The 24,413-nt window shown below is 37.8% G+C and overlaps 2 protein-coding genes and 1 pseudogene across 3 annotated transcripts; all 3 read left to right on the forward strand.

Annotated features, from left to right (window-relative positions):
- The first annotated feature begins 1,424 nt into the window (after positions 1-1,424).
- Positions 1,425-2,480, forward strand: LOC148292575 (uncharacterized). Its single transcript, XM_088245872.1, has 2 exons — positions 1,425-2,177; positions 2,223-2,480. Exons 1-2 carry the CDS (start codon positions 1,425-1,427, stop codon positions 2,478-2,480), a joined length of 1,011 nt encoding a protein of 336 aa, XP_088101998.1.
- Positions 2,481-3,044: 564 nt separating this feature from the next.
- Positions 3,045-6,942, forward strand: LOC110760195 (synaptotagmin-2-like; annotated as a pseudogene). The gene is made up of 5 exons (XR_015826085.1): positions 3,045-3,479; positions 5,279-5,355; positions 5,439-5,685; positions 5,769-6,095; positions 6,552-6,942. The product of XR_015826085.1 is annotated as a synaptotagmin-2-like (transcript).
- Positions 6,943-9,361: 2,419 nt separating this feature from the next.
- LOC110760197 (inositol-tetrakisphosphate 1-kinase 4-like) lies at positions 9,362-16,599 on the forward strand. The gene is made up of 10 exons (XM_021962425.2): positions 9,362-9,806; positions 10,999-11,080; positions 11,308-11,340; positions 14,033-14,153; positions 14,237-14,329; positions 14,677-14,796; positions 14,900-15,076; positions 15,267-15,322; positions 15,441-15,525; positions 16,222-16,599. Exons 1-10 carry the CDS (start codon positions 9,613-9,615, stop codon positions 16,311-16,313), a joined length of 1,053 nt encoding a protein of 350 aa, XP_021818117.2. The 5' UTR covers positions 9,362-9,612; the 3' UTR covers positions 16,314-16,599.
- The last annotated feature ends 7,814 nt before the right edge of the window (positions 16,600-24,413 follow it).

A 24,413-nucleotide genomic window follows, 5' to 3' on the forward strand; every position in this document is an offset into this window, starting at 1 on the left:
GCATATGATACACCTGATCATAAAAACGGAGAGATCGCATTTTGGTCATAAAATCCCTTGGATTGGCTTATCAACCTTATTTAAAATGGGCTTATCAATATTGAAAAAAGTCAATTACCCTTTATCAGGAAGGACGAGGTCCTGTAGGGAATAGGTACTATTCATCGGGCAAGTGAAAAGCCCTGTACAGGCCAAGTGCTGTTGATTAGGCTGAGCAAAGCCCTTCAAACGGGCTTTCTATACGAGATAAGCTATGTATGCCCCTAGTATAAGTGTTGGTCCTTTTTTCCGTCAGGCGCTTCTCTCGCCAGACACGGGGGTCGGCTTGCTCGAAGGAGGGGGGAGATCGCTGGACCTACACCAATGCCCCCGCTCTTTGCTTTCTTCTGACTCTGATCCGTCTTTCTGCTTCGTAGGTGTGCCACCATTGGGTATGAGACCAGCCCAATGGTGTGAGGGAGTGCAGTGAGTTGATTTTATGATGCTTGCACTCTCTCTGAACTTTTGCTCAAACCATTATGCTCCAAGGGGGTTACTGGCTTAGATTGGTTCTTTTCTATGCCTCAATCAAGAGGACTTCAACATTCTTTCATTCGTGTGTGTCAACTTGACAAGTACGAGCAATACCTAATCAAGCAGGAGGCGAAAATCAAGATCACAGTCAGTAGTACCCTTTTTGGGTTCAGCAACCTAGTTTGAATTCAAGCAGCCTTCACGCTACGTCAATAGTCAATTCGAGCCCAATCAACCTGATATCCTTTGGACTAGCGCAGCCCTGTTCGGGTCGAGGCCCTTCTTTTGGGTCCAAATAATAAAGTTGAGAAATATAAAAGTGAGGAATTGACTTATTTTTATTTAAACATTTATTACATGCATATACAAAAGCAATTTAATGAAACAGTTAAAACAAGTTCTACAAATAATTTTTTTTTATTATAAAAAAACTCCGGATTGACTTGACCTTTGCAAAAATAATCTAAATAAAATACAATAATCTAAAAAAATTAGGTCAAAGACATAACAAAAACTTCGACTGAAGCGCTCTCGTAAGGGAAGGAAGGGTCATCTTTTCCAACAAAAGAAAAAACCAAACCCTAGAAGTCAAACAATCAAGGCTCAAGCAGGGGGCGAGAGAGAGCAGCAACAAACCAACCACTGCTCAATTTGAAAATAGAATTAATATCAGGAAGATTATGATTGAGATGAATAAAGCAGTGGTGCCGGGGCAAATGTGTTTGACAAGGTCGAGGGATGTTCTGAATCCGAACAAAGCAGCAGCAGGATGCCGCCTCCGAAATCTTGTCCATGTCGTCGGCAAAGGCAAATTAGGCGGCAATATTTTCAGTTCTTCACCACCACAATTAGTAGCAGCTGTAACAATACAAATTGGAATCCCAATCCCAATCTCGAGAAGAAGAAGATTAATGGCTACTTCCAACTCCAACTCCAACGATTACATCTGGCCATTTATTCCTTCCTCCTCCTCCTACGGTGACCCATGCCAGGATCTCTTTTTCAACGCCGTGAGGATTACACAACCCTGCCTGAAATATCTGAAGCAACTTCTTCCCTTGGCGTGGTCCCACAATCCCCTTACCACCCTCAAGCTCATCTTCAGCGCCAACCCTGACGGTTTCGCAGGCATAAAGTTCGACATGGCTGTGCTTTGGCTACACCACAACCACCCAAAGACTCTGTTACGCAACATTCACTCTCTTGTCAATATCAACTCTGTCTCCTTTGGTCAGGGTGCGTATACGCTTGTCCAAATTATGTCCAACCTTCTAGTTCAGAAACGAGGCGGCCAAGACAACGAGGCTGCTGCGCATCTGCATCATCTTCATCCTGAGAGGTACGACCTTGATCCGGATTATAGGTTGTTACACGACCGTGTTATTAATATTTTCGTGGAGTTGTTGAAGTCTGATATTGACAAAATGAAGCAGCACAAGCTGAAACTAAAGCCATTTGATTACTTAACTGACGGTGATGACCGCGACGACCACGACCAACTTGATGTTGATCGTTTAGTATCTACGGCTGCAAGGTGTTGCACTGACAAACGCCTTGAAGAGGGCCACCGCGTGCGCACAATTTTTTTATGTGAAAGCATTGGGATGAGGCTTTTTCCTCCGGAATTAGATCAATCACAAGAGTGGGAACAGCTAAGGAAGGAGGTTTTGGTGCCCTTGACTGAGTACTAAGATCTTCAATGGCGACAGCTCTTTGCCGCTGATTCCTTCCATGGTGAAGCCCAAGAGTGCCGTGTGGTTAAGAAGTATTTGGAGGAGTTGAAGGCAGCAACAGCAGCAGGAGGAGGCAATCTAAAAGGTGGAATAATACAGCCGGATGCTTTGCTTCCAAATGAGATCATAAAATTTGTAGAAAAAGAGGATGTGCGGGAAGCGGCTGAGCTTCAGTGGAAGGCAATGGTGGAGTACATAAAGCAGGGGGAGGGTTGTTGGTATACAAACACTTGATACCAAACTTCTTTGACTGGGTGATTAGTTTACAAACTATATCACACTCACACTCATTCAAAGACAAGAATAAAGAAAGCGTATTTGGAGAATGACTGTTATTCTCTTATAATTCCTTATCATTCTCTATCTAAAACAACACACTAACAACTCTCTTTATAGAGTTTACAAACAGACATTGTGGTCCAGCAAGAACCACACACTACTATTAAATTAAAACCACTATAGAAGGCAACCAAAATAAAATACGAAAGGGCTGCTCACTATCATTGTGCCATAAGCACTTTGGTTTATTTACTCTGACACTATCACAGTGCATGAGGCACTTGATTTGTTTATTCCAACAAGGGTTTGGGCAAATTCAAAAACTGCTTGGTGGTGGGCTATTATGTGCTCGACTATGAAGATGAATATCCAGAGGAGAGCTATGCAGAGGCGGGGTTGGAAATTCTGGTATCTGAAGTGAGTGAAGAGCCATGGAAAGGAAAGATGATAAAATACAGTGGTGGAAGATATTAGCTAGACTTTATACAAGGACATGATCTTACGTCCAAGTTCGAATTTATGAGAACTGTCAGGACCTCCTTCATGGACTTTAAGGAACCTAAGATTTTGGAGGTGTTTGATTTGATTCTGGAAGTGGCTGTGAATGAGAACTTGAAGGCAGAGCATATGATCAAGAAGGTGATTGTCTTCACCGAGGACCTAGAACCTCCTGACAGCCGCATCTGGGACGTTCAGTACGACGCACTACGGAACACGTTTGAGGCAATCCGGAGCAAGTTTAGGGATAAAGGGTACGGGGATGACTCGGTGCCTCACATTTTGTATTTCAATGAGGGCGAGCAACCCTGGATTCGTACAGAACATCCAGACTTCACACTCTTGAGTGGCTTCTCCCACAATATGTTCAAGTCCTTCTTGAAAAATAGCGGGGAAATTGGCCCGCACCATCTCATGGAAGCAGCCATCGCTCACGAAGAGTATCAAACTCTTGAGGTAGTCGACTAACTCAGACTCAACTTGAATTGGTGGATTCCAGAGTCGTGTGTTCTAGGCTAAAGTTGTCAATAAATCTGACATTTGATGCCAATTGAAGTTGTTAAGTGGTGTGTTCTAGGCTAAAGCTTTAGCTAATACCTAAGCTTTTTTTTGTTTGTCCCTCAAATGGAGTTGTTAAGTGGATCTAATGAATTTTGTTCTTTGAAGGTTCCAGTTTTTTTTTGGTTCATTTGACATTTGATGCCAGGTCTAGTTTATCAATCTCTTAAACTATTGGGAAAAAACTTCTCTTAAACTTGCTTAAAAAGTATCATTTTATTTTAAGTAATTTATGTAGGTAACATTTATGTTACAAAATGGAGTGTAAGTGTATAAAAGGGGAGTGGGAAAATCAGTACCTTTTTGAAAAAATGGATGATGGGGAAGAAGAAAATTTAACCAAAAAAGAATGGGAGATTTCATTTTAGAACACTATATATTTTATTAATTTGGAAGATAGGAATACTGTTCGTACCACTTTGCAAAACCCAAGGGAAGGTATCGTATAGTAGTGTAGCTTGGAAGTCCGAGTGTTGTATCCACAGATAGCGGTGTAAAGAAAATAACAGAAATGAAAAAGAACAAGCATGATTGAGAGGTAGATTTATGCAAGATTTGATTTAAAGAAAATTTAATTGATTAAAACACTAAGGCATTGGGGTTCCACTTTTAACATAAGCATGCAACTCTTATTAATTTAATCCACAAAATATTTTCCATTGTAGTTGTTCAAAATAAGTAAAGTTCTTTTTAATTTCCTTTATAAGTATTCTAAGTATAACTTGTACCATTGGCAACAAACTATCAAAAAATAATATTCATCAAAATTCTATTAATCTAAGTTATTCTCTTCTTTTTAAAAGTATGAAAGTTTTTACTACACAACGGGAAAAACATGATTGAACCTATGAAATAGAATATCAAACATTCATCAATTAATTAAAAAGAAAACTACAAATTTCATTTGAACAAAAACTACAAATTCACATTAAAGCTTAAGTTTGGATCAAACTAATAAAAATTACACACTCATATTAAAAGCTTTCTCCCTAGCCTTAGCTAGGGAGTTAGTTCCCCATAAAATAAAACTAAAACAAATTAAAACTAGAAGAATTGGAGGAAGGAGAGAGAGCTCAAGAGAAGATTGTGAGCTTGGTGTGTGTTTTGAAGGTTGAAGACTTCTCTCACTACTACATTTTACAGTTTGCGCTACGAAGAAGAATTGGTCTCGCAAAGCTCAAAGAAGTCGCACAAATAACAGCGCGACAGATATGTCGTTGCGCAAAATCCGTCGCGCAATGATTGTAAAGAAAGACTTTGTGCGACATAAAATCTTAAAGCATGTCCTAAGCAAGCTACTTATTTATGTGTACGAATTGTATGCTTATCAAATCCCCAGATGCCACTAGACATGTTGACCATAGAAATTCTTGGATGGTTTTCTTCTGGCCTTTATAGATTCGTCCAGGTAGAATGCCCTTCTCTGTTTCTGTCCTTTACACATATGTATCCCCCTATTTTGTAAACACACTGCTCTACATAGATTGATCAGTAAGACGAAAGATTACGGAAAGTTTAATGTTGCTTTATTTCTTTCATGTTGTGGCCCTAAATTGGTGGTGGAAGTTGAATGATTGGGTCTATTTATGCAGCAGGTCCTTATTTAAGCTGATTTTCACAAAAGAATATTCTCCTTGCTGTGATGCTTCAGTTTCATAATAACGGTTTTAACTGTGTTAGAACGGGGTTTTCTGCAGGAGCTTATCAAAGATCAGGTTGCTAACATGTATCTGTGGCCGAAAACTCTTGAAGTACCAATAATGGACCCAGCGAAGTACATCTCAGCATTTGTATGAAATTTATTGTGGCAAATACTTTTTATTTAGTTTGGCTGAAAAAACTACTTGGACGTTGCAGAGCCTTTAACAGGCCTGTAGGAATTCTCCATGTGAAGGTTCTGAGGGCAATGAAGTTAAAAAAGAAGGATCTTCTTGGTGCTTCGGACCCTTATGTGAAACTAAAGCTCCCGGAGAACAATCTTCCATCACACAAGACCAGTGTCAAGCACAAGAACCTGAATCCTGAATGGAATGAGGAATTTAACATCGTTGTTAAAGATCCGCAATCTCAGGCTTTAGAACTTCTTGTTTATGACTGGGAGAAGGTATATTAATTCAGTTTATCAATCAGAAGTCATATGTATTGTTTTAATTATGCATGTCTGAAGCATTTTATCCCTTATTTTAGGTGGGCAAACATGAAAAAATGGGTATGAATGTAGTACCTCTGAAAGATCTACCCAAGGATGAGCCAAAAGTTTTGACTTAAAATGATGCTCAAGATGAGAAGCAACGTGGGCAGCTTGAAGTGGAATTGACTTATAAACCTTTTAAAGTGGAGGACATGCAAAAAGGATTTGAAGAAACACTGACAGTACAGAAGGCTCCTGAGGGAACTCCACCTGGGGGTGGTTTGCTTGTTGTCGTAGTTCATAAAGCTCAAGATCTTGAAGGAAAGCACCACTGTAATCCATCTGTTCGACTTATTTTCAGAGGGGAGGAAAAAAGGACCAAGGTATGAGGATTTTGAGAACATTTGTTAAATTTTTTAGGTATCTTGGTTTTGATTCTTGGAGCCTTATATATATACCTTCTCTTTTGTAATGTTAAATGGTTGGTCATGGGAATGATCTGTGCAACATTCAGCTTTTACTATTACAATGTATGCCTTATGCCTAATATTATATGGTTTTCTTCTTTGGGTGTCAAAAGAAGAGAAGGGACAAAGGAGTCTATGATTCATAAAGGAGTTTTCATACATCTTTATTCTTATCCTACATACACACATACAAACACTGACACACACGAGGATTTATGCATCTTTGTTCTTCACTTGAATGGTGACATTAGACAATTTGATCTCCAAATTGTACTCTGAATTGGCAACGAACGGAGTTGTAGGAAATGATAGAAGTTCTAAATTCAAAGATTTCTTGTTATTATGTTGATGGATTTCCCTTTAACTGTGCAGCCACTAAAGAAAAGCAGAGATCCACGATGGGCAGAGGATTTTCAATTTATGTGTGAGGAACCTCCCATCAATGACAAATTATCAGCACCTCATCACGAATTAACTATTAGTGGTAAATTATGAGAAGCAGTGATTATTGTTAATTTTTTTATACAAGAGATAATTTAATTAATGTATCAAACGGGAAGGTAAATTGAATTCTGGCACAAAAGACTCGTAACACACTCCTTTAATTAACTAGCTTAATTTATATCGAGCAATGGGCGAATGAGGTTCTCTTTAGGGTAAGCAACAATCTACCGGCCACATTTTTCTTTCATTGTCTTGTTATTTTGATTAATGGTGAAGAGGATATTCGAATTTTGGATCTCTTCCAACATTAAGAAGAGACGTATCACTAGACTAGAAGAGATTTTGTTTTTTTATTCTCTTGCTATTAGATTGGGATTATGCCATGTCTTTCACATGTGTCACATTTGCAAGTGAAATTAATTATGCTATGTGCTTTAACTGAAATATTGTTGGGTTGATGTCATCTCTCGTATCCGTTTCAAGAATAAAGTCATGCTAAATTCAGAAAATCTCCAGCTCAAAGATTACCATAAACTGAATGGGGCATTAAATTCTATGTTCCCTTAGCTAGGGAGAGGGACCATATCAAAATCACTTTCAACCAAATTCTATATGTGTTATTGTAGCTAGTCATATACCCAAAATCACCATTTGTCACTCCCATATTCAGTAATTCCAGCTGATATCCACACTTGGGGAATCAAAATGTTATGTTCTTTTAGCTAGAGATATTGAACACTTTTTTCCACTTGCCAAATCATTCCATATAGCGTGCTTCCTCTACCTCTTGTGAATAACAATCTTTTTAAAGATCAATTATTTGTGATTATCTTTTGTATGTGTCATGCATGTGTTTGAATGAACATTGTTTATGAAGGGACGTCAAAGAAAACGCGTTCACAACCACATATATATGTCCAAGCAAACATGAAATTAAAAACGTGCAAGGCACTTGGAATTGTGTTGCTTTCATGATTCAATAGTTAGGTTGTTTGGGCTACATTGTGGAACCGCATTGTTTGTTATGTCCTTCCTAAATGCGAGATTTACACGCGATTTATAAGTAGGAGACTATTAGGAGTAGATATGGCTTTTGATGTAAGTAAACGACTCAAAGCAAAAGAAATAGTTGTGGGAGCCAAACTAAAACTAAAGCATCTCTCTAGAAAGTATTTTCAAAGCAAATTGGCATCTCTCCCCATTATAAAGTGATAATATTGTTAACTTCAATGAGTGGGAGGAGATAAACCAAGCTTACAAAGGGAATTTGCACAGATAAGTTTGCATAATTGTGACACAATTATGTTTTTGTGCGAGCGAATATTGATATATGTGAAAACGCGACACGTGAAACTTGAAAGACATTGTCTGATCTGATGATTAATTAGTTTGACCATTTTTCAGTATTGTCAATTCTTCCAATGGAGAAGCAAACAAGAAAAGGATAAAATTGATGATGCCCAAAATTTGAGGTTAAGTAGGCCTAACCCCGAGCATATTCTCTGCCTATTTTTGCAAAGAGTATATTCCTTGTCCATAAACATTTTGTTAATTATATGGAAGCCCCCAGTTCATGACTTCCCAGGCAAGTAGGTTCCAAAAATAATAAAATAAATAAATAAATAAAGCGACACACAAGAAAATATTTACAATATCCATGGTGGTGATTTGATTTAACCTTGTTTTGGACGAGCCTGGTCATAGTTTTCAATTGCATGGAATCAAAAATCTATGTTTTAATAGTATTAATTGGGAGAGAAGAATAAAGTTTGCATTCAAATCTTATCATATCCCATACTTGATTTATATGACCACAATTGGAGTTTTTGTAGGCACTTCCCATGCCCAATTCTAAAGACCCCGGAAAGTGCCTTTAAATATCTCAATTGTAAGCGTTATTTAAGCATGTAAAATTTCAAAAAATTAAAGAAAAATATTAAGTATTACTTTCAAATATTCGTATACCATGAAAAATGGAAATGTGTGACTTGATAAAATCCAAGTTGGACCACAGGTAGCGATCAAAGAAGAACCGCATGAGAACGAAGACCCTTCATCTTCAATTCTCTTTCACTTAACAAAGTATACAAAGATTTTGATTTTATACGAGCAAAATCAGAAACGAGAGAATCAATACAAGACATCAAATGCACGAATAAATACACCTAATTATTTAAGTTACAAGTCATTATTTTTATAACAATTCATGTTTACATTCGAAGTGAGTTATAAAAAAAAAAGATTAAAGCATATAAGTAACTGACATGTAATATTTTATATTAAATATTTTAAAATGAATGGTTCTATTAAAGAAATTAACTTTGATACATAAATAAAAAAAATTAAAGAAATTAACTTTTAAATATGATGAATAGTTTTTTTATCCGTTGGATATATAAAATCAGATTAATTTGTCCCTGACCTTATAATACTAATTTTCTCTTGATAAAATCTATTGTATATTATTATGGTCTTTCATTTTATTATTTAAAAATACAAACTCTCTTTTTTGCCCTGCAGACTGAATATTCCTTGCAAAATCCACTCCTCCATTTCCTCCCTCATTTACTCACTCCTTCACTGTAACACCCACATATCTTATACCCGCACCCACTCGCACGAGATCCGCTCGGACGATCTGACCCGTTCATACCGTGTGCCCCACAGTTGGACCCACATTATGCTACACTCGAGTGAGAGCAGAATAGCTTGGCTCTCGCATTCACATTTCTATATATAGAGGCGCACATACATACAGAACGCCCCTACATATATACAAGAGAAAAGCTTCGTCTGGACAGGGACAAGAGAACCAATTGTCCTTCACTCTATCTATAATCTATATATCTTTTCCTTTTCTCTGAAATTTTGGATTTCATTTCCTTTTCTCTGAAATTTTGGGAAAAAAGTTTGGGAATTTGAAGCGCGGGATTGATTTCTGAATTGGGGATTTCTCTGTCTGTTGTTTGATTGCTGAGAGTGTGTGAGAATGAGGTTGAAGGGTGAGATTCACAATCCTTGCTGCGACGAAGAAGAAGAGAAGGTGGCTGAGGAAAACGGCAGAGAATTGAATTCGATTGTCGGCGTTGGGATCTCTCCGCCTGCGAAACTCGTCGTTGGCTATGCCTTGACCTCCAAGAAGAAGAAAAGCTTCTTGCAGCCCAAACTTCTTGGCTTGGCTCGGTATGTTATATAGCACCATCAATCTTTTTATTACCATTCGACTCTGTCATTGCATATTTTTGTACACACACATACACATATTTGTATCTTTGTGAATTTTGAAGCTTTGTGAGTTTTTTGTTATTGTAGTTTCCTTTTTCGGGTATCCAAAAGGTTTAGTCTTGTTTTCTAGTTTCAGTTTGTATCTTTTGCTTTATGAACAAACAAAAGAAGAAAAAAGAAAACAAGATAAAGAAAGTGGATTTTTGCTGCAGTGGTGTGTGATTGGAGGGTGGAGGGTGGAGGGTGGGGGTGGGGGATATGGATGTTTTTGTCTATATCGTTTAGCTTTGGCAATATTGACCATGGGCAAGTGTTTTTGCTTGGCCTTAGCATACCAGCTTCTCCAGTGGGTATCTAGAATCTTTGTATTTGGTGTCTTTCACTCAGACAATTTTAAATGGGGAATATTCCACCAAATATACTCTTTGGGGTTAGTCCACTCAATCAGGAACCCAAAGTCAATTCTTGGTGCTTGTTTCTGTTTTCCAAAACTTTTAAAAACACTAAAAGGTTTTTGACACTTTTGTCTTACTTAGAATATTTATTTACTTTCTTGTCCCTCATCTTTTATGTAATTGCATAGATGATTTTTGGTGCAAGTGAGGCTTAACTATTACCCCCTCCCCTTTATGGGTGCGTTTACATTTCTAGTTAGAATGAATTTTTTGTTGCCTAACTGTTTGTGTAGCAGATTAGCTGCACATGTTATAGAGATTTGTATCTGCAATTGTTGACTATGCTTCATAGACAGACTCTTGACGAGTCAGCAACCATAAGCTTGACTTTATAGCTGCGCATGTTATAGAGATTTGTTTCTGCAATTGTTGAGTATAGCATTGCAAAATTGCACATAAGTCCTTTAATTACTTGATTAATTTCTTTTAACAAGCTCAAGTTTTGTGTTTATAATTAAATGGAATTATTCGCTGTCTCCTGTCCTTGTACTTCCCTTTAATGGTTCTTAGCTTTGTTGATTTTTGTCAATATTTTATTTTATTTTTTGTCTGTAAGTTAAGAAACCAAATAAATTTATTGAAAACTTATTATGAAAATGAATATTGATGGATACGGACAACCTCCATAGCTCAAGTTTTGAAAATGCTTCAAACTATTTTAGCACACAATTTAGTAACAACTTTCACGGGTGCAGGAATATGGGAATATTCTTCATTGCAATTGATCTAAACAGGGCACTTTCAGATCAAGGCCCCTTTGATGTTGTTTTGCATAAGGTTAGTGGTCATAGATTCTTTTAGACTCAGTCATTCTCACTTGTGATAATTTCACTGTCTTAAAAGATTTTGTTTAAAAGGCTGCCTCTGGTTGTATGATTTGGAATCTTTAATCATGCCATTCGATAAGTCCCTCCCCTCCTGTTTCACTAAATAATTTGCTCATCGTTTATAGACAAATATATACCACATTACGAATATGTCTGATAAACCTTTGTTCTTTCCAGTTGGCAGGAAAAGAGTGGTCCGAGATTATTGAGGTTTGTCCATGCAAACCCCAATGCTTCTTGTCTTCCTTCTCCTTGTCTTGTATTGAATATGAACTTGTGGTGCTGCATTTTCTTGCTGTACAACTTGTCAAATGATATAAAAGGTTGCTTTGTGTTAATGCTGGAAACTGAAGTTTGAAATGGTGGTAATCAGTTAAAACCCAAATATCCTAGCCCTTAAAGTCATTTTTGTCTGACATAATTTGCAGTGTTTTTGCTCTCCTCATCGTGAGTCTTGATCATATTTAGATATTGGTGAGCTTGGTTGTAGAAAAAAAAACATTTGTTCCTTTTTCTACTTTGCATTTTCTTTCACATAGCTTTTCAGGGTACTATTGTTCGATATTTGGCTTAGATGGTATATTTTGTTTGCTGAGGTCACGCAGAATCAATAGTCTGTGTCATATGTGTTTGTGTGGCCTTTATTCATAAGACCACTCTCCTCCTTGCTATTGTAGGAGACATTAAATAGTGTTTTAAATTTATAATATAGCTATTTCTAATCCAATAAGTTGACATTAAAGAATGTTTCAACATCGCAAACCTGTATTCTTTCCCGATATTTATGCTATAGTAAAGTTTGATTTTAGATTTGGGAAATATACTGACAATAGTTTATAACTTAGTGGCAATGAACTGTATTAGAATCTTATAAATAGTATATTGAAATTAAGTTTTAAAAAAAAGAAATAGAAGAAAAAGAAGTGGGCTGACCTTTATTTTGTACTTAAAAAGAAAATAGAAACAAATCTCTTGCTAAAGAATATGTTCATGTTGAGACACTTGGAAATTATGGAATCTAATAAATTCTTGTTTCCATGTTGGAATGGTAGTGGCAGTACCGTACATAAAAGGAATATTGAACGACCTAATGAAAGTAGGCTAGGTATTTAATTTCAATAACGTGTTTATCTATTTGCACCCAAAAAATTGATAAGCAGACGTATCGTCTCTCCACTCTTTATTCAAATTCAAAAACTTTAGTTTTGCTCAGAGCACCCTCATAATCCCCGAAATCTTCTTGGACATAGTTCTTTCCAATCTCCAGTTGTCATTACCACAAATCTGATGCCACTGGTGCTGGCACCATGACAGCCAAATAGGGTCATTGCTTGCTGGCCCCAACAGAGGCGAATGAGCATGGCCAACATTGGACACTGGCCTTGAAGGTTTTTTTAGGTCAGATTTAGTGCACTGGCTGGGTCTGGAACATTGGTCGGAGCTGTGTCAGCCAATAAGGCCTACACCAGTGCCATGGTCTTATATACTTCTATTTGTTCTTTGTTGAGGTTAAAATAGTAATAAAATTTTCATCAAAAATAGGTGGGATTAGCATTTTCATAGATGCAGCTAGAAGGGCAATAGTGTCTTTATAAAAATCACAATGCTGGCTTTTCATATAGTATATACAGAATTTCTCTTATAAGCACAAGAGTATAAGAGAATGTTATATGAGAATGTGCATAGGAATGATCATATTCTTGTGCTTATTAGAAAACCACTTTACTGATTGTGTACATGGACACATTTAGATCCGAACTGGCAATTGAGTTTGTTGTTTTGCTTGTTGGATGAAGTAACCTGGCATTCAATGTGACTTGTTACTGTCATGTCTTAAATATCACAAGTGTTCCTATGAAATCTTGTCCTCTCTTGACATATTTAATGAAAAATGGTAAATTGGAGTTTTCCTGCTCCAGTAATAACCACTGACCCAGCAGTATCTAACTTTCGATTTTGATTTCTATATCATTGGGTGATGCTAAGTTCTCTGATTCAAATATCTCTCTTTACTCTGTTAGTTACTTTGTAATTGTTCAAATCAGTTTGTGGGCTGAAACTCAAAAGCGTAGAATATCCAAAGTATTTCAGTTTCTGCTATATTGAATGACTAGAACTAAAGCCAAAGTTGAGGATTGCCTCTCTGGTTCAAACAAATAAAAACATGTATGTACCTTTTCAGTGCCAGCCACCACATGCTAAATTTATACAAGTGCCATTTTGCACACCACATAAACTTTTAGAAGTGCCACTTTGCATTTTGCTCAACCCATAAGCAAGTATGAATTGAAAATAACTTTCTACGTTATCCATACATCCAAAACCCAAGCATGCAGGGAAAAGATTTTTTTTTGGTTACATACATGATTTGTAAGGAGTATGAATCAACTTCCATTATCGTTACAATTTCATATGATAAATAGTGTTGGATAGGATTATGTCAAGCACTTCATTTCAAAGAATTTATATGTTTTTTAATGCCATACTACTTTCTGCATAAAGTTTCTAAGCATATCTGCAGCCCCATGGGACTAGATCACGGGGGAATTTAAAGACTAGATCGGGAGGAGTCTAATGATGCATGTAGATTATGAGGAGTTTGAATTATTTGGCAATTATTCTCCATTTTGATATACTTTTGTGCAATAGGCGCACTTATGCTGAATCTATTAAGTACTTAAAAAGAAAGCACAAGTGCCCTGAGTTTGAGACTACGAGCTCTTTTTTGGTCTATCCTTGATTTATGAAAATTCAATCTCATCTTCCCCATTAACCACCTGAGCAATGTCCTGGGAGCTTTTGCTCTGTCCTTGGTGTTTTCTCAACAGGGTTTCATTATTTGGTAACTGAAGTGCAGTTAATTTTACTATGGCCTTACTTTTTTCCCCTTTTCCTTTTGAAGGATTACAGACAAAGACATCCAGAAGTAACTGTCCTTGATCCACCAAATGCAGTACAACATCTACACAACCGCCAGTCCATGCTTCAGGGCGTGGCAGATCTGAATTTGTCTGACTGCCATGGTAATTATTTCCCTTTAATCTTTTATGCAAACTGTAAATTATATATTGGAGTCCCTGACCAATTTTTGTTCTGGCTCTTATAGGCAAGGTTGGTGTTCCAAAGCAGTTGATTGTTACAAAAGATCCATTATCTATTCCTAATGAAGTTGATAAAGCTGGGCTAAAATTGCCGCTGGGTACTGTTACTTTATCTTTCTCTGGCATGTGCGTGGCGTGTGTTTTCAGGAGCATTACTTTTGCTTTAAGTGTTAGGACACTGTTTCCGCCTCTGAATGAAATGGGTTACATATAATACTAGCTTCTACATACCCAAGTGATTGTCGCACAAGGATTAACTGATATGGCCTATTGATCCTCTGGATCTCCATGGATAATGTTTGCTTTGTAGAATGGTATGTATAGCCATGTTGATTCGCAGGAGGCAGGCTTCTTTCAGCAATTTGGTAGGGGAGATATGTTGTTGACTAATGCAGTCCGATGAATCCTGACTTGGATGTTGATTTCTGTTTATTTTGAAATTCAGTTGCTAAACCGCTACTTGTGGATGGTAGCGCCAAGTCACATGAACTATTTCTTGCTTACGACCAATGCTCACTCTCAGAACTTGAACCTCCGTTGGTTCTGCAGGAGTTTGTAAATCATGGTATAGTGTGGTAACTGATGCATGAGTACTATCATTTCCTTTTCAATCACTTCGTAGTTCTAATAAAACCCTTTTCAACCCTTTCCTGTTTGCCTCATTGTAGGTGGTGTTCTCTTTAAAGTTTATATTGTTGGGGAAGCCATAAAGGTTGTCAGGCGTTTTTCTCTTCCTAATATCAGTAAACGTGAACTAGAAAAACTTGCTGGTGTGTTCCGTTTCCCCAGGGTTTCATGTGCTGCAGCTTCAGCAGATGATGCAGACCTGGACCCCAGCATTGCTGGTAAGATCATTTAACAATATTAGAATTAATATATTGGTTGTTATGAATAAAGCTGATTCCCTGTTTTCTCAAACGAACTGTTAAGACTTTTCTCAGTGACCAAATGCAGTTTTAGTGATATATTTATGTTGCAACACAAAACTGCCTTATCCACGGCCTTCTTTAATTTAAAATTGCACTTTTGTTGCAGAACTTCCTGAACGACCTTTGTTGGAGAACCTTGCAAGGCAGCTCCGCCAACGATTGGTGACCTCTCTCTCTCTCTCTCTCTCTCTCTCTCTCTCTCTCTCTCTCTCTCTCTCTCTCTCATAGCACTGATGGTTGTTACGAGTTCCTCCTGACTATACTATGTTACTTTTTCAAGGGCCTCCGGTTATTCAATGTTGATATGATCCGAGAGCATGGGACAAAGGATGTCTTTTATGTGATTGACATCAACTACTTTCCTGGTAAGTATAATTTGTTTGTATTTAGTCTATATCTGGTTTATGTCAGTTTAAATACATGTTTTGAAATTCAAATTTGAATCTAAGATCTCTGTGTCTCTGTCTGTCTCTATAGCCTGGTTGAGTACAGAGAATTATATACAACATGGTATTTTGACATCCCTGCCCCTGTCTAATGTTAAAAATGAACCCCTTTCAAATGACTATATATGTTTTCCGTTTTTTCTTTTTCTTATCCTCAATATCTGTGGAGAATACAGCTTCCTGGCCGCATATAATCGTATATTTCTATTATAATTCAACATGCAACTTCAATTTTCAGGATTTTAATAATTTACATTCCCTGGGGAAACCAAACATCCAACAACAGAGTGTAATAATTTTTCTAGCTCTTACAGGGTAACATTTATTTGGGCAATTTAGGATATTTCTTAAATACCAACATAGGACAAAGAAAAAACGAGCCATAAGTAGTGAACTAAGGAAGAAGGTACATCCAGACCAAAAAAAAGAAGGAAGAAGGTGCCAGTTCTTTTAGCCCCTCATAAAATATTATGCCATAAATTGAGATTTCTTGTCTTTAAGAATGCTTTTTCAGTAATCATTGTGTCCTCATCATGTTCACTTAATCTACTGTCCGTTGACAATTGCAAAGTTTCTCTGGTGTTTAGTTGAACTTTTTGGGAAAAAAAATTGCAGGTTACGGCAAAATGCCAGACTATGAACACATATTTACAGATTTCCTGCTAAGCCTTGTTCAGAGCAAGCATAGGAAGAGACCTGCTACTTAATCATTGCCACTACCCACTGTATATGATGTTTCTTGCAAGCAGATGTAGGCCTCCTTGGAACTTGAGGAACGGTCACATCCTGTTTTAACTTCTGTAATTACCGATTGGTACAAAATTCCCTTTGCTTAAGTCTGTCCAATTTACAGAAGGTTCGTGCCAGGCCTATGAAAATTCTAATACATTGTGTTGTTTCTAGGCTGAAAAGTAGCAAATGTCTCCTGTACCTGTAAACTTCCATTTTAACAAATGAAATCATCACCTCCCAATTCATGTGGGGGCGTTTACAGATTCTCTCTTCTCATAAAGGGGCTTGGCACCACCCTCCTACCCTCCTCTGTTTTCACCATTTTCAGTTGGCTTGTGTTTGTAGTTTTTGGGTGGTGTATTCAATTAAGATTTTAAAAGAGTTTTATGTTATTGATGGAATCTTACATAAATTCTGATGGAAACTGCATTTAGAATATACTACTTGTACAATTTTGTTTGATCTTCGAAGTAGAAAGATTCATAGTCGATCGGAGGTTGCATTAGCCGTTGATCCAATCTGAACCAATTAAAGTTCATCACAAAAATCGTAGTCGAGACCAGAAATGAATAGTTGCACACTAGAGTTCTCGGGGACTGCGGGGGAGATGGAATGGCAGCAAGGCTAGTTTCACACTAGAATTTGACTTGGCAAATTGAAGCATTTTGATGTGTTGTGAAATTATTCTAAATCCGGACACGACTCCTTTATAATCATAAAAACTTATGTCTTAACAACACATTACATTTTTTTTCTCATGAATCTCGATAAGTAATCAAACCACAAATTATAGAGGGACATCACACCAAACCCCCACAAAGAGAACCTGAAAAAAAAAAGAAGGGAACAATAAAAGTAAGAAATAAAAATTCATGCGAAACAAGAGTAACACATAACATGAACTCTCAGAAAATTGAAGCTCCAATTGCAGAACGAGAACCAGAGCTCCAAAACCTCAAAGCCGAACAAAAACGAAAGAGAAAGACTAGCTCGCGCATAGTTTAAACAGTCAGGGGTAAAAGAGTTATTTACCTTGTAAGGTTTAAAGATGGGCGAGCCTTTTAGAGCAAGTCCACCCATGAAGGCAAAGGCAAGGCAAGGGCTGCCACTATTCATATGAATAGTGCCAGCCTTGCCTTAGTTGGTTCCACCCTTTGAAGGCTAGGGCAAGGGCAAATACTATTCATTGTACTTTATTTTCAATTTTTTTATACTTTAAACCATTAATTAATTTTGTCAGATAATATTTTCGGTTGCCACGTGTCACTATTTATTATAAAATTATCACATCAAATTTCAGATAACATTTTCGGATAAAATTTTCAGATAATATATTTGGTTGCCACGTGTCCATGTCAGATAAGATTTTAAGATTTAAAAAAAAATAAATTATAATCTCATATTTCAGATGAGATTTTCACCCTATAAAATTACACCATGTGTCCCATGTCAGATAAGATTTTTAGATTTTTTGGTAAAATTATAATCTCATATTTCAGATAAGATTTTCACCCTCTAAAATTGCGCCACGTGTCCCATGTCAGATAAGGTTTTCAAATTTAAAAAAATAAAATAAAATCATAATCTCATATTTCAGATAAGATTTTCACCCTCTAAAATTGCGCCACGTGTCATCTCTATCTTCTCAATCCCTCTATATAACTACATCATCAACTCATACATCTCACACCACATCTTCTCTTTTCCTTCAATTCTTAGATTTTACAATACATATTTTACTCTCAATGTCAAACTTGAGGAGGGTGTTGGAGAGGCAAGAGAGAGAAGAAGAAATCCGGCGGAGACGTACTGAGGAAGATCGGGAGGCCGATGAAGAAGAGGAGGAAATGCTTGTAGCCTTTGCTATGCTTAATGAATCAAGGCAACACCACTGTCGTCGTGCCCAGAATGTGGATAGATGTAGGCAATCTCAGGGTAAGAATCTCATGGAAGATTACTTTATCCCAAATTCCTTATATCATGTTTCTAAGTTTCGAGAGAGATATAGAATGCAGCCACATTTGTTCCAAAAAATCATGCATGATATTTGTAATTACGACACATACTTCATTCAAAATAATGATGCTTGTGGAGTTTTGGGTCTTCTCCTGGAGTAAAAACTTACAGCTGCTTTGCAGATGCTTGCTTATGGGGCATCTGCAGAGCAGGTGGATGAGATTGCAAGGATGGGAAAATCAACTATCCTAGAGTGCTTGGTGAGATTTTGTGATGCAGTAGAAAATCTCTACACGAGGGAGTACCTTCGCAGACCTTCTCCAAGGGATCTCCAAAGGCTTCTACAAAAATCTGAGACTCGAGGTTTCCAAGGAGTGATTCGAAGCATCGATTGCATGCATTGGCAGTGGAAGAATTGCCCAACAGCTTGGCAAGGAGATTATGGGAATCGAAAGGGCCAAAAAAGTATAATTCTAAAAGCCGTAGCTTCATTCGACACTTGGGTTTGGCATGCCTTCTTCGGAGTGGCCGGATCTCAAAATGACCTCAATGTGCTTGGTCAATCCCCAGTGTTTAATGATGTATTGCGAGGTCATTCTCCCCAAATCACGTACCAAATCAACAACACTGTATACTCTGGTGCGTACTACCTTACCGACGAAATTTATCCTAGGTGGACGATATTTGTGAAAACAATTCCGAATCCTCAATCCCAGAAGGAAAAAAGCTTTGCTGCCCTTCAAGAAGGTTACATGAAAGACGTGGAAAAGTGTTTCGGTATCTTGCAAGCTCGTTGGGCTATTATTAGGGGCGCTGCTCGGATGTATGATGAGGAGGTGCTGCGGAGCATTATGATGACTTGCATCATCCTCCATAACATGATTGTGGAGGATGAGTATGATTATGAAGCTCCAGAGGAGCACGAACCGGATCCCATGAACACGGCATTGACAAGAATTTATGAAAGGCCGATGGGACCAAATGGACATCCATTGGAGCACGAACCGTTAGTTCGAGATGGTCGATTCAACAACCCCATGATTGATCGTTACCAAAAAATGTAATCTTTGTATGTTCATGAGAGGTGTCAAATTGACTTGATCGAGCACTTGTGGGAGATGAAAGGCAATCACAATGGATGAAGACAAGATTAATGCTTTGTTTTTAAGATTGCTTTATTTTGTGTGTGGTGTGTTTGGAATTATGTTTTGTTTTGTTCTTAATTATGATTTATTTTGTGTGTTGTTTGCAATAAAATAAGGTTTGTTTTTAATTAAACTTTGTTTTCATTTGCAAATATTTTTAATACATAGTCATATTATTTAATGCTTTCTTTATTGAATAAAAGGGAAATAATACAACAATTCTTAATACATGACAAATCTTTTAATCCAACCTAATGGTTTCCATCATTTAACCAATCCGTATTGCTAGGTCCGTCATCATGAAAAAGTTTTCTTCTCATCACATCCCTTTGTTTCATTTTCCAGTATGACTTTGTGTTAGGAGACATATGGGTGGTATCCATGGCCATGATTTTCATATCTCTATCCTCCATGTCTTGTTCTTGTGCCTTCGCCCTTTGAATTGAAAATGCTTCCTGTCGTGCCTTCCTATCGTGCCTTGTCCACTTCTTCTCTTTTCAACTCTCTCTCAAGTCTCACTGCACTATTCTTAGCCATTTGCTCCAAAAATTGTGCACATTCATTGTTCGAAGTGCTCCCTTTCTTTGCCTTTGCCGCCTTTCTCCCAATAGGTCTCGGCGCACGTGGGAGTGGTGAGTCTTGATCCATTGGGGAGTCCAATGGCGAATCGGTTGTCGACGAATCGTGGAGCAGCGTCTCATTCAACATAACCGGCGGAGTAGTGCAAATGATTTTGAATCTCGAACAATTCTTCACAATTTCCCAACATTCGTGAGTATGGAAAGTTTTTTTGCCTTGCCCCGTTGCTCCGAACCACATTTGTGCTTGTACGATCTATTAAAAATAAATAATTGCAAATGCAACAAAAAAATGAATATAGAAGAAAATATAAATAATTTGGAAATGCAAGAAAAGAATTGATTATGCAACAAATTATAAACATTTTATAAATGCAAGAAATAAAATGATTATGCAACAAAACAATAAATATGTAAGACAATATAAACAATTTACAAATGCAAGCAAAAAAATTATTATGCAACAAAATATAAATAAATTAGAAATGCAAGAAAAAAAATTATAATATGCAAGAAAAAAAATTGATACATTAAATTGAATAAAACGAGAATTATAAATATTTTACCTCATCGGTAAGATTTTGACCGCTTCTATGGTTCTCCCTAGCTTTTGCCAAGGCATCCCTCCATTTGCCTAACTCTTTATTCAAAAATTTTCACCTGGAGGATAAGGCCATTTCCGTCCGCCCCGAACCGAATCTTTCAACAAATTCTTCATGAATTTTTTTCCACATTTGAGAAAACTTCATCTCATTGCCGGACATAGGGCAATGACTAACTTTCACCCAACACTCACACAACACAACATCTTCAACAGTACTCCAAGAGCCTCGGGCTTCGACAGAAGAGGCCATTTGTTTTTTGATACAAATGGAAACTTGTAGAAAAATGTGAGTGGAATGGAAAAAATATTGCAAGGAGAAGAGTTGGTATGAAGATTTGGTGTGGAAGGTGAATAAAATTGATAGGTATTTATAGGGAAAAAATACATAATTTTTTGGTATTTTTTTTTTAAAATTTGAATTTTTTTGCATTTCTTTTTGCGGAAAAAATGAGGATCGTCGGATTTCTGCAAAAAAAAAAAATGATCAAAGAGCTGGGGAATCGCCACGTGGCTTCTGCCTGTTGGGGCTGGCAGGCGCTGACGTCGGCGGCAGAAGTCAAATTTTTTTACTATTGGCGGGTGAAATTCACGCGCCAACGGTAAAAAAAATTTGAATTAACGAGGGCTGACGTCAGCGCCTTCGGGCTTCAGCCCAGGCAAGATCTGCCTGTGGGCTTGCCCAGGTTGGTGGGACCCACCACTTGCCCGGGCTTCTTCTCTGCCGCTAGAGTCGCATTGGGCTTGCCCAGGGGGCCTTTTGCCCGGTTTTGATGGATGGCTGGACTTGCTCTTAAAGAAGAAGGATAACATTGTCTTTTCAATTTTTATTTTTAAGCTGGCCCAACGAATCTGGGCCTCCTCTTTGGCCTAATCCAAAATAACAATTCTTTCCTAGGTATTAAAACCCAAACCAAAATACCCAATGTCTCAAATACTAATTAGTAAAGTTTTTTTTTTTTTTATTATCAAAGAATAATAAACTTTCATTCCAACCATCAACCGTACAAATTGCAATCAAAACATGGATGCAACAAGAGGTGGCCTCATTAAAACCTTGCCATAAAAATCCCCAATGGAGGAAATCCGGTCAAGGAAAAAGAGTACCACAGCATCCAAAACCGATAACTAAAAACAACTACCCACCCTCCAAGTCTGTTACTAACAGAGATACAAGCCAGTCAGGAGCAAGACCAACCCAAAAAGAATGATGCTGTTCTCGTAGCCCAAACTGCACGAAAGAGTGAGCAACCCGATTACCCGAACGTGGCTGAAAAAAAACATCACCAACACACAAATGTACTAGCAACCTTCTAATGTCATCCACAAGGTTACCCAGATTACTCCATAGCTCCCCACCTCCCTTCAGTAAAGCCACAACTTCTTGCGAGTCTGATGCTACCAAGAAATCAGAGATTCCCAGCTCAGCAGCCTTCAGTAATCCCATGTGTATAGCAGCACATTCAGTAGCCACAACATCCAAACCTGCTGGACCTTGATCCGCATACCCCCAAATGAAGTTACCTGCAGAGTCTCTTAAGACACCACCCACCCCTCTATTACAACTAGCTTGTCCAATCGCCCCATCGCAATTCAATAACAACGAAGGGGTGTGAGGTTTAATCCACCTAATAAAACGTGGCACCCTTGGTGGCTTGGTGCGAGCATTATGAATTTTAAACTGCTCCAAAAACTCCATGGTCCCCTCAACAATCTCAGAGAGCCCATCAACGGTCTTTCCGTAGAGGACCTCATTGCGAAGCTTCCAAACTCTCCAACAACAACACACAAAACGTTCCAGTTCACAGTCTGACAGAGTATGAAACATAACTTCCAAGAAATCAGCAAAAGATCCTTGTCTAGTGATCGGTTCATAATTGTATATCATTTTGTACCCTTCTAGCTTATGATTTGGTTATGTTATTGAGTTAAACTTGTGCTTTTAATTCATTTTCTGTTTTGATAAGTCCATAATTTCATACACTTGCATGCCTTCTTTACTTAGTGATTTTGCTTAGTTTCTCTTTATTTTGAGTCACTTACCTATGTTTGTGTGTTTTGTAGGTTAAGATAGCAAGAGATCACATTTGATGCAATCCATGCATGTTAAGGGCTGATTGGCATATGAGGAATATGAGCTTAAAGACAAACACATTTTGGCTACAACCCCTTTCCAGCCCAATTTCGTAGGTCAACTTCTTGGCCTTGGATCAGCATGCTATGGGGCTCGAATGAGGTGAAGATCTTCATGAAACTTGTTCCAATGGGTGTCTACTACAACATATCAAAATTTCAGCCCAATTGGACATTTGTGGAGTGCTCAGCCCGTCCAACACCCAACCTTGCTCAGCAAGATTTGCTGCTGCCAGCATTTAGCCATGTGCCTCCTTTTAGCCATGTGCCTCACCCCAGCTGCAACTGACTTTGTACCCAACATAATGAGTGAAGTTGGGAGGCTTTCCAGCTATGAAATTCTAAAGGAGCAAGTTGGTACATGCTGGAGTTATTATAGAGAAAGCATGTGCATGCATGTGAAGCAAAGAAATGAAATGAAGTCAATTCCAGTCTCTGTTCGGCAGCCAACTTGCAAGTACCAAAACGCACACTTCTACTGCTCCGATGGGAATACATTCTTCATAGAAGTTGTTCCAATGGGTGTCTAGTATAACATATCCAAATTGGAGATCCATGGGATACGTTTTGAAACCTCTGGCCTTCCTACACCAAGCCTGGTTCAGAAAACTCGTTTTTCAGCAACCAAAAGGCAACCACATGGGTTGGCAGCAAAGGCAGCCACAACTGATCACCTTTGAACCCATGTGAAGATGCTTGAGGTGCAGCAGCAAAAGATGAAGGATGGTGTGGGAATCCATCATGATGTTCCTCCCTCTTAGCCCTATAAATAGAGATAGCCTTCAAGCTTCAAAACACACCCCAAGGGGGGGAGCTCTCAAACACTTCTCTAGAGCTCCCTTCCCTTCTCTCCCTCAAATTCTCTTAGTTTCCTTTCAAGTTGTCAATTGTTGTAACAAAATGAGTTTACTAAATTTTCTTTCAAGTTTTCTTAGTTCCACTTTACTTTTTTTTGTAATGTACATTCTTTCTTAAGTATTCAAGTTTAATTAGTTTCCAAGTTTAAATTATGATTTTTGTTCTTATTCATTATGCTTATAAGTTAATATGCTAGTTTGAATGATTGATCACCATTTAGGCTTGCATGTTAGCTATCTTGGTTTGAATTAAGAGTAAACACCATGCTTTAATTCGAATTGAACTATGGATAGGAAGAGTATGTATGGACATTCGACAACAGGGATTAGATACATACTTGGTTGTTTAAAATGTTCTTCTATGCTTAATGGGTTCCTAATGCTTAATTTTAGGTTAGACAACAAATGATCAAATTAGGGAATTAGGAACACAAGGTTTTGACCAAACACCATGGCTTAATCATACTTTAGCTAGAATCAATCCGTTAATCTAATTGAACTTGGGAACTTATTTGCTTGAGTTATTTCTTTTTTTTCTTGTTTTATTTATTTTCTTTTTCATTTCTGTTTTGTGTAAGGGAAACGAATTGGATCATTCAATCACCAATCCTCGTGGGATCGACCTCGCACTTACATATGCTATACTACCGAACGGCTCGTGCACTTGCGAGTATCACAAGTTGAGGATGCAGCTGAATCCATTTTGGTGCAGTTGAATCGAAGCAACATCTAGCCACCGAATCAATGTTGAAGGAAGTTAGTGCCCAAAACCTTCTGCTGCGTTTACAACCCCAAAAAGCATGGA

The sequence above is a fragment of the Prunus avium genome, chromosome 8 (genome assembly GCF_965620075.1).
Source record: "Prunus avium chromosome 8, drPruAviu1.hap1.1, whole genome shotgun sequence".
Classification (NCBI taxonomy): domain Eukaryota; kingdom Viridiplantae; phylum Streptophyta; class Magnoliopsida; order Rosales; family Rosaceae; genus Prunus; species Prunus avium.